This window comes from Enhydra lutris, unplaced genomic scaffold, assembly GCF_002288905.1.
Source record: "Enhydra lutris kenyoni isolate GAN:26980312 unplaced genomic scaffold, ASM228890v2 scaffoldscaffold97, whole genome shotgun sequence".
Taxonomy (NCBI): domain Eukaryota; kingdom Metazoa; phylum Chordata; class Mammalia; order Carnivora; family Mustelidae; genus Enhydra; species Enhydra lutris.
Window position 1 is genome coordinate 324,359 of NW_019154181.1, and position 14,156 is coordinate 338,514.

Sequence of the window (14,156 nt, forward strand, 5' to 3'; positions counted from 1 at the left end):
CTGATCAGTTTTTCAATATTTTTCTTTGTTTTGATTAGATCATTTCAATTGATCTATTTCCAAGTTTACTTAATAGTTCACTGCTGCTGTTTCCTGTCTTTTCATTCATTTCAAGGATATTGTCCTTTACTTCACCAAGGACAGTTATCATAGCCACTTTGAAGTCCTCACCTGCTAATATTATTTTTATTTTTTAAAAGATTTTATTTATTTATTTGACGGAGAGAGAGATCACAAGTAGGCAGAGAGGCAGGCAGAGAGACAAGGAAGCAGGCTTCCTGCTGAGCAGAGAGCCCGAAGCAACACAGGGCTTGATTCCAAGACCCTGAGATCATGACCTGAGCTGAAGGCAGAGGCTTAACCCACTGAACTACCCAGGCCCCCCAACACCTGCTAATTTTAACACCTCATGCTTCTTAGGGTTGTTCACCACAGACTGTCTTATCTCTTGGCAATGAATCATATATTCATATTTTTCTTCATATGTCAAATAATTTTGGATCATAACTTGAATGTTATAAATGTTCTATTTCTTAATTATGGGTTTTGTTAAATACCTCCAAAGAGAGTTGATATTTTTGTTTTTAAAAGGCACTAACTTAGACTTTAACTCTTTCTTGGGCAGCAGCTTTAATCTCTGCTCACTTTTTTTGGTTCTACTTGGGTGGCTTGGAATTAGTCATGACTGGCTAAGTGGTCAAAGTGTAGTTCATGCATAGACTCTGGGGCCCCCCTTCTTTCTCCTCACTTTTCAGTGGTTTATTCTGTACTCTTCTTCTGCTTCCTCAGTCCAGAAAGTGGGGGGGGGGGTCTTTTGTCAGAGTTTTAGTCTCCCTACATGGGTTTCTCCAAGTGTAGCCTGTCCTCAGTCTATAAGCCATAAAAAGTAGGTTACTTCCTTTGGGCAAATCCTGTCTTCCAAGGGTCTGCTCCCTCCTGAATCTGCTTGATTTGGTTTATTCTCCAATGTTTTCAGGTGTTTATTTTTGTATCCTGTACAGAGATCATAGTTGTTATCAGAGGGAGAATTCACGTAGGCTATTACTTGACCATCTTGGAAGCACAATTCCATGGGTGTTTTAAATTCCTTTAAGCTGGAAAACAAAAATTTAAAAAAATAGAGAGAGACTAACATTTTAGACTATGTTAGTCCCATGGACGGTGGGAAATTTGGCTTAAGGCAAATCCCTCACCATGTCAATTATTTTTGAAAATTGGCCAACTCCTACTCATCGTTTTATGCTTATGTAAGGCATACTAAACATTTCTGGATCCCCTCCACTATGACTTCCAGGCAGGGTTAGGGTAAATGTGTCTTGGAATGTTTTCATGTTACCTGGACTTTCCTTTATCTCTGCAATCTCATATTACTGTAATTGCCTGCTACTGTTGGTACTTACCCCACTACTTTGTGGGATTTTTTTTTTTCATTCAAGCAGAGTTGACACGCAATGTTACATTAGTTTCAGGCATACAACATAATGATTCCACAACTCTATCCATTATGCTATGGTCACCACTAGTGTAGCTACCCTCTGCCACTATACTGACCCTATTACAATACCATTAACTATTCCCTATGCTGTAACTTTCATCCCCATAACTGGAAGCCTGTACCTCCCATTTCCATTCACCCCTTTTTGCACTTCCCCTCCCATCTCCCGCTCTCTTCTGGCGACCCCTAGATTGTTGTCTGTGTTTATGGGTCTGTTTCTTTTTTGTCTGTTTTGTTTTTTAGATTCCACATATAAGTGAAATCATATAGTATTTGTCTTTCTGTCTGACTTACTTCACTTAGCCTAATACCTTCTAGGTCCATCCATGCTGTCCCAAATGACAAGCTCTTATGCTTTTTTTTTTTTTCCCTAAGATTTTATTTTATTTATTTGACAGAGACATAGCAAGAGAGGGAACATAAGCAGGGGGAGTGGGAGTGGACAAAGCAGGCTTCCCGCTGAGCAGGCAGCCCATGTGGGGCTCGATGGCAGGATCTTGGGATCGTGACCTGAGCCAAAGGCGGAGGCTTAAGGACTGAGCCACCCAGGTATCCTCTAACTCTTCTTTATGGCTGTAATACTCTATTGTGTATATATACCACATCTTTACCCAGTCATCATTCATCTTTATCCAATCAAGTATTGATTGACTTCTAGGTTGCTTCTTATCATGTCTATTATAAATAATGCTACAATAAACAGAGGGGTGCATATATCCCTGAGTTAGTGTTATTTTCTTTGGGTAGATACCCAGTAGTGGGATTACTGGCTCATGTGGTATTTCTATTTTTAACGTTTGAGGTACCTCCATACTGTTTTCCACAGTGACTGCATCAACTGACATTCCACTCTGGGATTTTTTCTTATTGAAGTATAATTAACATAAAATGTTATATTAGGGGGCACCTGGGTGTCTCAGTGGATTAAGCCTCTGCCTTCCGCTCAGGTCATGATCTCAGGGTCCTCCCATCGAGTCCTGTGTGGGGCTCTCTGCTCGGCAGGGAGCCTGCTTCTCTCTCTCTGCCTGCCTCTCTGCCTACTTGTGATCTCTGTCAAATAAATAAAATCTTTTAAAAAATGTTATATTAGTTTCACATGTACAATCCAATTACTCAACAATTCTATATATTTCTCAGTGCTCATCAGTTTAAGTATATTCTTATTCCCCTTTATTTCACCCAAGCACCCAACCCCCCCTCCCTCGGGCACCTGCCAGTTTTTTCTAAGAGTCTGGGGTTTTGGGGTTTGTGGGGTTTTTTTCCCCCCTTTGTTCATTTGTTTCTTCAATTCTGAGTGAGCGAAATCATATGGCATCCATTCTGGATTCCTCACAGTAGGATATGGTCGTAATCATTTCCATGCCCAGCAACTCCCAGACAGGCCATAAACATGGGAGAGGCCTGCAGAGCCCCAGCTGAGGGACTCCCGTCGCCAACAAAACTGACAGCGAGCCAGCACAGCATCGCCTGGGGTGGGAAAGCCCAGGTTAGGGCTCAGCACGGATCGCGAGGCCCAGAGAGACTGCACGGATTTGCAAGGCCCGGCCCGTTGCTCCGCCTCTCTGCGGCAGAGCTCAGGCCAGTGCAAACCGGTTCAGTGCCCCGACGGACAGTCCGCGTCGCCCAATCCTCGGCTGCCCCCCGCCTCCGCAGTTCTCCGAGGGGACCGGGAAGGACAAGTGGCCAGCTTCCCGGGAGGCCTCTCTGAACCCGGCGGCCCGTACTGACAGCTAACGACCCCCGCTGGCCTAAGCGCGGGGGCGGGCCCCGGCCGGCTGCACTCCCTCGCCCTGCGCTCGGCGCGGATCGCCCCGCAGCCTGCGGGCGCCGGGTGTCGGGGGCGGCGGGGGGGGCGGGCGCCGGGTGTCGGGGGCGGGGGGGGGGGGCGGACGGCGGGGCGGACCCGGGAGCGGCTAGAGCCTGCGCAGTGCGGCTCCCGCGGCCGGCCGGGGATGACGTAACCTCCGCCTGCGGCCTCCGCGCCCCGCCCCGCGCCGCGCTCCGCGAACCCGGCGAGCGCTGCGCGGGCGGCGCCTGGATCGCCGCCGCCTCCCCCTGGGCGTCCGCGCAGCCGGGTCTTTGTCCGCCGGCCCCGCGGCTGCCCGCGCTTTGTTCCCCGCGCTCGTGGGCTGGGGCGCGCCGCCGAGCAGCCCCCCGCGCAGCGCTGGCGTCGTCCTCGTCCCCCTCGCCGCCCCCCGCGCGCGGCCGGGCCTTACCCCCCATGGTCTCCCGGCCCGAGCCGGAGACCGAGGCCATGGACGCGGAGCTGGTGGTGACGCCGCCGGGCTGCTCGCACCTGAGCAGCTTCAAGGTGGACAACTGGAAGCAGAACCTGCGGGCCATCTATCAGTGCTTCGTGTGGAGCGGCACGGCGGAGGCTCGCAAGCGCAAGGTGCGACCCCCCCCCTCTCCTCCCGGGAAACTGCGGGCTGACCTAGGAGCCGGGGAGCAGCTCTTTTGCAGCGCTGCCCAGCAAGTGGGGGGGGGGGGCTTCTGGGCCCTGTTGGGGGCGAGGAGAAGGAAGGGAGGGCTTGTTAGCCTCCTGCGGACCCTCCTCGGGCTGCGCTCGCCGGCGGTGGGGGCGGGGGGGGGGGCGCCGAGAGGGCTCTTCTCCTTTCTTATTCCCTACCCTCTTTCTCCCTCCCCCTTCCTTTACCCCTCCTCCTCCCCTTCGCCGCCGCCTTGGTGCTCCCGCGGCCTCTCCTCCCCTCCCCCGTCTTCCTCCCCCGCTCCACTGCGGGGGTGGGGACGGAGCAGGGGCGGGGTTTGGGGCGGGTCCAGTTCTGGGGGTGGGCAAGGGCGGCTCTAGGAAGGGGGCGGTTTTCTCCTCCCGGGTGGCGGTGGAAACCTGGTACGGAGGACGAAGGTGTCCGAGGTTCCAGCACTAGGCCTTACCCAGGAACCCTCCGGCGCGGGGGAGGGCTCGGCGGGGGGCAGGGAATGGGGGCAATGAGAAGACTTGGGACAGAGAAAAGGGACAAAGACTCCGGGGCACGTTGGGTGGTTTGCTGTGGGTCCGTCCCCTGCCACCATACTGAGCACCCATTAATGTGGAGTGTGAATGAAGGCTTACCTGCGTCAGGGAAACGGAACCGTGTGTCTCGGCCGGGAGTTGTTAGGGTGAAGCTACAACTGTGTGGTGCTTGGGCAGACCACACCACGGACTCCAGGGTCTGCAGGAGCAAACGCAGCGAGATGGCATCGCCCCGCCCCATTTCAGATCCGGACGTGGGTGGAGGGGGTGAGAAGTGCTGAGTGGTTGGAAATAGAGCAAGTCGAGCCACCTGTATCTGGGAAAGCCATTTCGTTACCAGCACGATGTGTTTTTGGAGAATTGCTTGTAGCTACGGAGGAGTGGGTTTTTAACCCACTGAGCCACCCAGGCGCCCCATGGAGAAGTGGATTTTTAAAAGATCGGTTTGATGGGAAGGTTGGACAGTGGCTTGCCTTCTCCGTTAAGAGGCTTTAGTAAGAAACTGATCACCTCCGTGAGACGTTGAGGAAATTACATTTAGTGTTACCATTTTCAGGTAAACGTCCCATTAAGCTTATTAATGATGTGGAAGTCAGAAAGTAATGGTATTATCTGAATCTTGTTACAGTGTAACTCGATTTTGCAGTTCAGTGAGGCTGAAAGGTGTGTTACGCTCTTTCTACCTTGCAGCTTTTTTAACATTTTTTTTTTAAACGAACATCCACTGAGATTGTAGGGATTGAGCAACCAGTTTTCTTTCTTTTTATTAATGATGGTGTTGGGAAGCATTACCTCTTAGAATGAACTAAAATCAGAGATGATTTCTGTTAAGATCAAAGGGAGATTCTTGCTAATGGAATTGTGTGGTCCTTAAAAAAACCGTGGCTGAAGCCGGTGGTCTTTGGGCGATAATCTTGTTACTGCTCCATGTCTTTAGTGTATTGGTTTAGGTTTATATGGTGTGTGTAAGAGTCCTCGCCACATTGGATTCCTAACTTTAGGAATCCCCTACGTTTTTCTTATCTCTCCCCTCCCCTTCTCCTGTAAATTTTTAACAAAGCTGAAAGAGTCAATAGTCGTTATTAACTTGTCTTTGTTCCTAAAGGAAGGAATCACTTTTTCGTTTGCTGTAATGTCTTGGATTAATCCTTTAATCTCAGTTACTCAGTTTGGAAGCTGTTGAAGCACATCTCTCTTACTCACTTGAAGGGACTTGAGCTGTTGACAGACAAGAGGTGGTGATAAATACTTCAAACTCCACATCTGTCAGTGTTGCAAAATCTTCTGGTGGTATACCAGGCAGGAATCCTAATGCCCTTTGTCTTCTCTGCTCCAGATTTGGGGGGGCGAGGGGGAGGGCGCGTAATTTTTGTATCACTTGGTCCTGTATAACTGTATGTCTAGCACTCTCTAGTGGCCCAGCCAAGGAAGAGCTGGTTTGACAAACGGTTTAACCCTGATGTTTAACAATGAACAATGCACCTTTCACGGTGTGTAGGATTCTCAGTAGATCTGTAGGCTTAGTATATTTTGGTTTTAATAATATGAAGTCTCCTGTAAAAATATTTCAGTTTGAGTTGTAATCTCCATAAATAAACAAAGGTGCCTTTTGAGGTTGAAGTCTCAGCGACAGTGTGACCATAGGAATGAAGCCTTGGATAACAGGAGAGCTTTCTCTAAATAGAAATGGGTTATCGTTTTTGTATCCACCTTTTTCTTCTTTTGGTAGGCACAGAGTAAGAAGAACATGATCAGATTTGGTAACTTTCTGTCCAGTTTAGCCTTGAATTACAGTAAGACTTGGGTACTACAGAATATAAAAATGTTCCTGTGTTCCCATGATTTAGCACTCAGTGCTGCCACAGTGGGCCCTGCTTTTCTCGCATGTGTTGAATATAGCAAATACCTTATCATTTTAGGGTTTGTGTGTGAAAAAGAAACTGACAATGAAAACATCAAGGTTTTACAGTGCTATCCGTCCGTTATTATGACATAACAAAGTCTACATTGTATTGTGAACATAGAGATACTTGAGAGGACAGGAAATATTTTAAATAATCATTCCTCTCTTTTTTTTTTTTAACGGTTTCTGTGACTCTGAAATTTTGCAGCAGCTTGTCCTCAAAATACAACCCTCTTGGAACACCTGGGTGACTCAGTCAGTTAAGTGTCTGCCTTTGGCTCAGGCCATGATCCCAGGTTCTGGGATCCCGTTCCACATGGGGCTCCTTGCTCAGCGGGGAGCCTGCTTCTCCCTCTGCCTGCCCCTCCCCCTGCTTTTGTGTGCGCTCTTGCTCTCTCTCTCTGAGACAAAGAAAATCTTAAAAAAAAACAAAAAACAAAAACACAGTCCTCTTTGTAGCTGTAGTAAGTACTTCTACCAGATAAACTTTGACACAAATGAAGAAGAATTGTCAAGCCTCCTGTAATTTTGGATCATTGCGGATTTTGGTTTAATTTGGTCAGTAATCTGGAGGACAGTAAACTGCCTTTGAAGGTTTCTATGTGAGGCACAAAATTTGGGGCCTAAAACAATCTTTTGGTTAGAAATTCTTAGGGAAATACTTTGTTTGAGAAAGGAGCTAGAGAGAAGGAAACTTACCTGGGAAATAATAAGTGAGAGGCCGGAGGGCTCTGAGATCCCGTGGTCATACCTTTCTTACTCTAACATTTTGTTGTTTGACCTTTGTGGTCTTTGCACCACAGTTTAAATGTGGAATTGGATACCCTTTGGAAGAAAGTGGAATGATTCCCTGTTTGTTTGAAACTCTCATTCTCTCTTCATCCCAGAGTCCGCTCTGGAGCCCTGGGCTTCTGTCTTGAGGAATGGAAATGATAATTGTCAAAAGGCAATTAAATAGTAGGTGTCACACAGCCAGAAAATAAATATCTGCCTTAAAATTTAGACTATTTGTAGATGCCCAGTGCTAATTCTTACATGTAGGGTAATTAGAGCCTGAACACATACAGGAATGTGTAAATAAGTCTAGATGCTTGTCAGTCAGTCTTACTGAGGAAGAGTAAAATGCATGAGTGAATCTGTGTATTTTTTAAAAAAAATTACAGAGGTGACAATATGAACTTCTTTCTTAAAGATTTTATTTATTTGTCAGAGAGCGAGAGCACACAAGCAGGCAGAGTGGCAGGCAGAGGGAGAAGCAGGCTCTCCGTCGAGCAGGGAGTGTGATGCGGGACTCCATCCCATGAGCTGAAGGCAGCCACTCAACTGACTGAGCCCCCCAGACCTCCCAATATGAATATATTCTTCATGTGTAAAGTAAAACACCCTACAGGCACATAGAATGTATACAGTGAGTCTTTTCTGACTCCACACAACTACTGTTAAGATATGTTTGCTGCCTGGGTCTTCAGAGATTTCTTTAAAAATTACAGGTTCACCAGGGTGGCTCAGTTGGTTAAGCATCTGCCTTGGGCTCAGGTCAGGATCCCAGCATGTGGAACAGAGCCCTGCATTAGGCTACCTGCTCAGTGGGGAGCTGCTTCTCCCTCTCCCTCTGCCTACTACTCTGCCTACTTGTGGTGTCTCTCCCTCTCTCTCTGTGAAGTAAATAAATAAATCTTTTAAAAAATTATAAATCTGCGTATAAAGCAAAGTTACGTGTTTCTATTTATGTAAACATATATGCTGTGTATCTTGTTTCCGTCTTTCACTTACTGCCCATGCATACGGATCTGTTGAGCTGTGCCCTTAATATTCCATTGGATGCAAACAGTGCTGTGTATTTTCCCCTTTCTTTCAAGCTTTCGGTTTGGAGGATTTACTAAGAATTTCTAAAACTTTAGCCTGGTAATCAGTTTAAAGAAGGAATAATCTTCAGCAAGTCATTTTTACGTATGTTTTTGTTGCCAAGGGATCGAAATGTGATTTGTCTACTTAACATTAAACCTAAAAAAAAAAGCACTTTTTTGTGTGGAAAAACATGGAGAGGGAGGTGGCCAAAAGGAGACAAGTACAAAAACTAAGTATGAAAGATAAAAGCTTATTTGTTTTAAATATGTAATTATTTATTTATTTATTTATTTGAAAGTGAGAGAGAGCATTAGAGGCGGGAAGGTCAGAGGGAGAAGCGGACTCCCCACTGAGCAGATAAAAGCTTATTTGTTTTAAATATGTATGTATGTATTTATTTATTTATTTATTTGAAAGTGAGAGAGAGCATTAGAGGGGGGAAGGTCAGAGGGAGAAGCGGACTCCCCATTGAGCAGGGAGCCTGAAGTGGGCCTCAGTCCTGGGACTCTAGGTTCATGACCTGAGCTGAAGGCAGTTGCTTAACCCACTGAGCCCCCCGGGTGCCTGAAACATAAAAATTTAAGGTAGTATAGTTTCAGAGAGTACAAGTGTAATGCCCTTTCATTTTGAATCTTTACCAAGCAACAAACACAGATCACTACCCAGTGGACGCTTGCCTCGACGAGAGGAGCTCTTAAAAGTCAGGTTGTATAAGTGTGGCTCAGGTGTTTGGTTGTCCTATGGAAACAGAAGTCATTGCAGCTGGAAAATGGTCTTACTTCTCTTGAGTCAGTCAGTGGTACTTTGCCATGTGTTTCAGAAAAAGATATACTAGTCCAGGATGTGCACTGGTCATGTCTTTTTAAAGTGCTGTTTTAGTTCTGGAGTCCCAAGATCTATCCCTTCAGATCTGAATAAATCTCTTCTATTCATTTGAACTTTTTAGTAGAAATCATACTTGGGGGAAAACAGTTCTGCCATTGGTGCCTTACAGGACACACTGGGAGATCGTGAACTGAGAACCGTTAGATGTTCGTGTGTTGCTGGCTTCACCTTTGAGACAGGTTGGTTAGTCCTCATTGACTCAGCCTGGCACCTAACCATGACGTTGAGAATGCTGCTGAGCCCACTCTGGGTTTTTTGTTTTCTTTCTTTCTTTCAGTTCAGTTCATTTTTTGGGTGTGTCTTTCTTTTTTTTTTTAAGATTTTTAAAAATTTATTTGACAGAGGGAGAGATCACAAGTAGGCAGAGAGAGAGGGGAAGCAGGCTCCCTGCCGAGCAGAGCGCCCCATGTGGTACTTGATCCCAGGACCCTGAGATCATGACCTGAGCTGAAGGCAGAGGCTTAACCCACTGAGCCACCCAGGCACCACAGTATGTCTTTTTTTTTTTAAAGTACACTTTTTCCTTCAAACTCTGTTCTCTTGAGGAATTAACTTCCGCTTTATTTATCGATGCCTTGAATCTCTCAAATCCTTACAACAAGATATCATACAATTCATACTAAGCAGGGGACAGGTCATTCCAAGTAAAAGTCCAGAATGGAAAAAAAAAATTTCTTTTGAGATAATCATAGATTGACATGCTATTGTAAAAAATAATTCATAGAGATCCCTGTACCCTTCACGCAGTTCCCCCCAATGGTAACATCTTGCAGACTGTAATAAAATATTAACAATGTCCATCTTTGATAACAATGCGCCCATATTATTCAGACCACGCCCCCCAGTCTCCCTGATTGTTAACCTCTTATTGTTACCAATAACAAACCAATGACAAAGCTTGATACATTGTTGTTAACTGAAAGTCCTACTTCATTCAGATCCCATTAGTTTTTCCCTGGTCTCCTTTTTCTTTCTCAGAATCCCGTTCAGGATTCCACATTACATTTCATAGTCATGTCTCCGTTGGCTCCTCTGGATTGTGACATTTGCTTACACTTTCTTTGTTTTCGATGACTTTAGAAGCTTTGAGGCTTCTAAGTACCTGTTGCTATTCTAAAATACCTATCGTTCAGGTATTTCATAGAACGACCCTTAGTTTGGGCTTGTCTGATTTCCTCATGGTTCATAGCTGTGGTTATGGGTTTTGGGAAGACCAGAGAGGTGTTATGCCCTTACCAAGCTCTGTCAAGGGTGAAGGGGTCGGCACGACTTACAAATATAGGTGGTAAGCTTGACCACGTGGCTCTCATCCTGCTCAGCAGTAAAGTGACTCTTTTCTCCTCCTTTCCATAGTATCCTCTTGGGAGCAGAGTCACTTGCACAGGTCACGCTTAAGGAGTGAGCAGTTATGCTCTACCTCTTGAGGTCAGGGTAACTACAGAAATTATTTGGACTTTTTCTGTGAGAAATATCTGTCCTTTCTCACTCATTTAGTATTTACTCAGCGTTTTGTGTTGGCATAGATTTACAGATACTTCATACCATGGGTTATAATCCAGTATTCTGTTTTGTTGCTCAGACTGTTCCAGCTTTAGCCGATGGGAGCTCTTCCAGTTGTCTTCTCTGTCACTCTGACATACCCTTACCAGTGTTTGTTTGGTTTATGGTTATTTTTGAGGACTTCCTTACTTTCTGGTACTGTGAGTTTCTAGGCTTATATTGTATATTTTCTGCCCTGGTGTTAGAATCTGCCATTTCTCCAAGGGGCCCTAGTTCCTTTTATTGGAGACTAGAGTTAGAATTTACGATTTGGGCCATGGCTGTACCTGTTGATACCAGTGATGTGGCTTCCCAGCCCTCAGGGGACAGAACTAAAAAACAAACGTGTGTATATAGGTTCATGTACACACATGTCTGTGGTTGTTCATCCCCAGCCTTATTAAACTAGACCTGAGTTCATAGTGACGTCTCCAACTCTAATCCAGTACTACGTGGATTATTCTAGCCTTCTCCTCTTGCTTACCTGTAGCTTCTCTGAAACTGCCCGCCATCCATGTACTTACCTGTTTTTTTTCAGTTTACTTGTACAGTGGTATAGGGACAAGGGTAGTCTGCTGCCTGAAGTGACACTTCCTCATATTGTCTATTCCGAATGAAAAGTTCCTTTAAAAAGGCCCATGAAAGGGGCGCCTGGGTGGCTCAGTGGGTTAAACCTCTGCCTTCAGCTCAGGTCGTGATCTCAGGGTCCTGGGATCGGCAGGGAGCCTGCTTCCCGGTCTTTCTCTGCCTGCCTCTGGCTACTTGTGATCTCTCTCCCTCTCTGTGTCAACTAAATAAATAAAATCTTTAAAAAAAAAAAAAAAGGCCCATGAAAGAACACTCTGGCAGAGATAGCGGTTTTAGAACCGAGAAAGCTGTATAACCTTTATTACTTTTTACCAGTTTCAGGCCCAGCCCCAAATCTGTGTTTAATTCCTTATTCATTGCAGGTTCTGAACATAAGTGTCCTGTCAGTTCCACTCAGATTTATTGTCTCTCTGCCAGCTTTTGTCATTTCTTTGGAAGGCAGCTATGCTCACCACTATACCACCAACACTTGTCATTTCTTTGGGTCTTAATGTCAGTATTGGTCTCCGTGTGCACATTTTTTTTTTTTTTTTTTTGCTTTTGTTAGTCTGTCTCACATTGATTTAAATCTTAGGCCCCTTGGAAGAATCTTGGAGGGTAGAGGAAAAAATTTCCCCTCCCAGCAGCGGTTTCAGAATTGTTGCTCTTCCCCTCCTTGGGGAGCAGTGTTATCACCTGGCTTACATGTGGCTCCTTTTGCCTTTCATTTTACACCCTACGCTCATTTCCATGTTACTTAGGCGTGTTGTCTCATACACTCTACATACGTGGGCATTATCACATACATTTATTTGTCATACAGTCAGATTTTTTGGTCATGGCCTGCTTTGCATTCTGGCATCTTCTGACCGGCTAACTGGTTACTTACAAATTTGCATATATTACGGTTTCCCTTTGTGCTGTTAAAGTTAAGAAGATTAAGTTAAACTCAGTTTTCAGGTACCGGAATGACCTACCTTAAGCAGATATCTGAGGTTTGTTTCTTGCTGCTCACCTTATGTTGACAGATTCCTGCAGCGGAGACTGAAATTGAGCCAGAATCAGTAGCTTTTATTACTACTTATCAGCAGCTCTGGTAAAAGACTTTGGGGAATAAAGTGGAAAAAGGAGGTTAAAATGAGGGTTTTGGATAATCTGATTACTCCCTATACACAGTTACACTGAGAGTTGGGAGGTGATGTGGAATTTGAATTGAGAATAGCCCAAGGGAAAGAAAAACTAGCCCAAGCTGGTCAGTACCGTGGGGATTTTGCCCTTGCTTCTCTCCAAAAGTGTGAGTCACCCAGGTCCCCCCAGTCTCTCTTGAGTGTCTCTGATTTCTCATTTATGATAATAGTGCTTTATATTTACAAAGCATTTTGTATTCTGTAAAGCATTTTTCATACATAATTTCACTTGATGTTGGTACTCACGATATACGTTTTAAGTTGGTGTGGCAGGTGAGTCTCCTAACCTATGTAAGGGTACTGATCGGGAACACCAAATTTGGGCCTTGAAATTAGGTTACTTTGAGTCTGCAGTTTGTGCTCCCACTGATTTATTCTGGAATGTTTTACAATATCACCAAGTAATTCTCTAATCTCGCAGACAGCGGCTGTATGTTGTACAATTAGACTCAACTTGGACACCTCCTGGAGACATGTAAGATTATACAGGTTAACGGTTCCGATCCAGAGCACTGCTCCTGCTTCACACACCAGTCCCAAGTCCAGACTGGCACCTGTGCTTGCAGCTGATTAGGATGCCTTCCTTGGATTTGGGAGTTTGTTAAAATGGTTCACAGAACTGGGGCGCCTGGGTGGCTCAGTTGTTTGAGTGTCTGTCTTCGGCCGGGGTCATGATCTCAGGGTCCTGGGATCGAGTCCCGTATCAGGCTCCCTCCTCAGTAAGAGTCGGCTTCTCCCTCTCGCTCTGCCCCTGCCTTCTCCCTGCTCATTCTCACTTGCTCACTCTCCCAAAGTGTTAAAAAAAAAAAAAAAAGTTCACAAAACTCAGGGAAACATTTACTTTCGCTTACCAATTTACTGTAAAAGATACTATAAAGTGTAAGACGAACAGCCAGATGAAGAGGTACATAGGAAGGGGTCTGGAAGGACCCTGGGCATGGCAGCTTTGTTCCAGTGGAGTCGGGATGCACCACAATCCCAGTGCATATGAGTAGGAAAGATGAGAGGGTTTGAAGCCAGTGGCCAAGAAAGAATTCTTGAATTGTCTTTGGGGGCAGAAAGGTGATTTTATTAAAGCACAGGGACAGGACAGAAAGAGCTGTACTGGGGTCATGAGGAGTGGCCCATTGTATACTTTCAAGGTGGGTGGGGGTTAGGAACAGCGTTAAGTCCCTAAGGAATTTTGGAAGCAGGGTTTCTAGCACCTTGAGGGGTCTAGCTGTTGTTGGGAAAAGATTATTTATTACCGTCTAATAAAACCTTAACCTGGAGATCCTGCAGATGTAATATCTGTGGGTCATATGCTTGAGGGATGATTGCCAATATATATTTTGGGGGGTAGAGATAAAGGAAATTTCCAAAGGAATTTTTAAAATTATTTAATTTATTTTTAAAGATTTTATTTATTCATTTGAGAGAGACAGAGACAGCACAAGCAGGAGGAGAGACTGAGGGAGAGGGAGAAGTAGACTCCCTGCCAAGCGGGGACCCCACCTCCACCCCAACCCCTCCCCACACACCATGTGACACAGTGCTTGATCCCAAGATCATGACCTGAGCCAAAGGCAGACACCTGACTGAGCCATCCAGACACCCGAGGAATTTTTTTTGGAGAGTGGGTGTGCACTTACACATGAGCAGAGGGGAGGGTCAGAGGGGAAAAGGGAGAAGCAGACTCCTTGCTGAGCAGGGAGCACAACAGGGGGGCTCCATTCCTGGACCCTGAGATCATGACCTGAGCTGAAGGCAGCTGCTTAA

The 14,156-nt window shown here is 45.7% G+C and overlaps 1 protein-coding gene across 1 annotated transcript in view; it reads left to right on the plus strand.

Annotated features, from left to right (window-relative positions):
* The first annotated feature begins 3,559 nt into the window (after nucleotides 1–3,559).
* Nucleotides 3,560–14,156, plus strand: part of LOC111139235 (ubiquitin specific peptidase 22) — a 43,358-nt gene continuing 32,761 nt past the window's right edge. Inside the window, exon 1 of the mRNA XM_022491448.1 lies at nucleotides 3,560–3,887. Within this exon, the coding sequence (XP_022347156.1) occupies nucleotides 3,717–3,887 (171 nt within the window). The 5' untranslated portion in view covers nucleotides 3,560–3,716. The remainder of the gene's footprint in view (nucleotides 3,888–14,156) is intronic.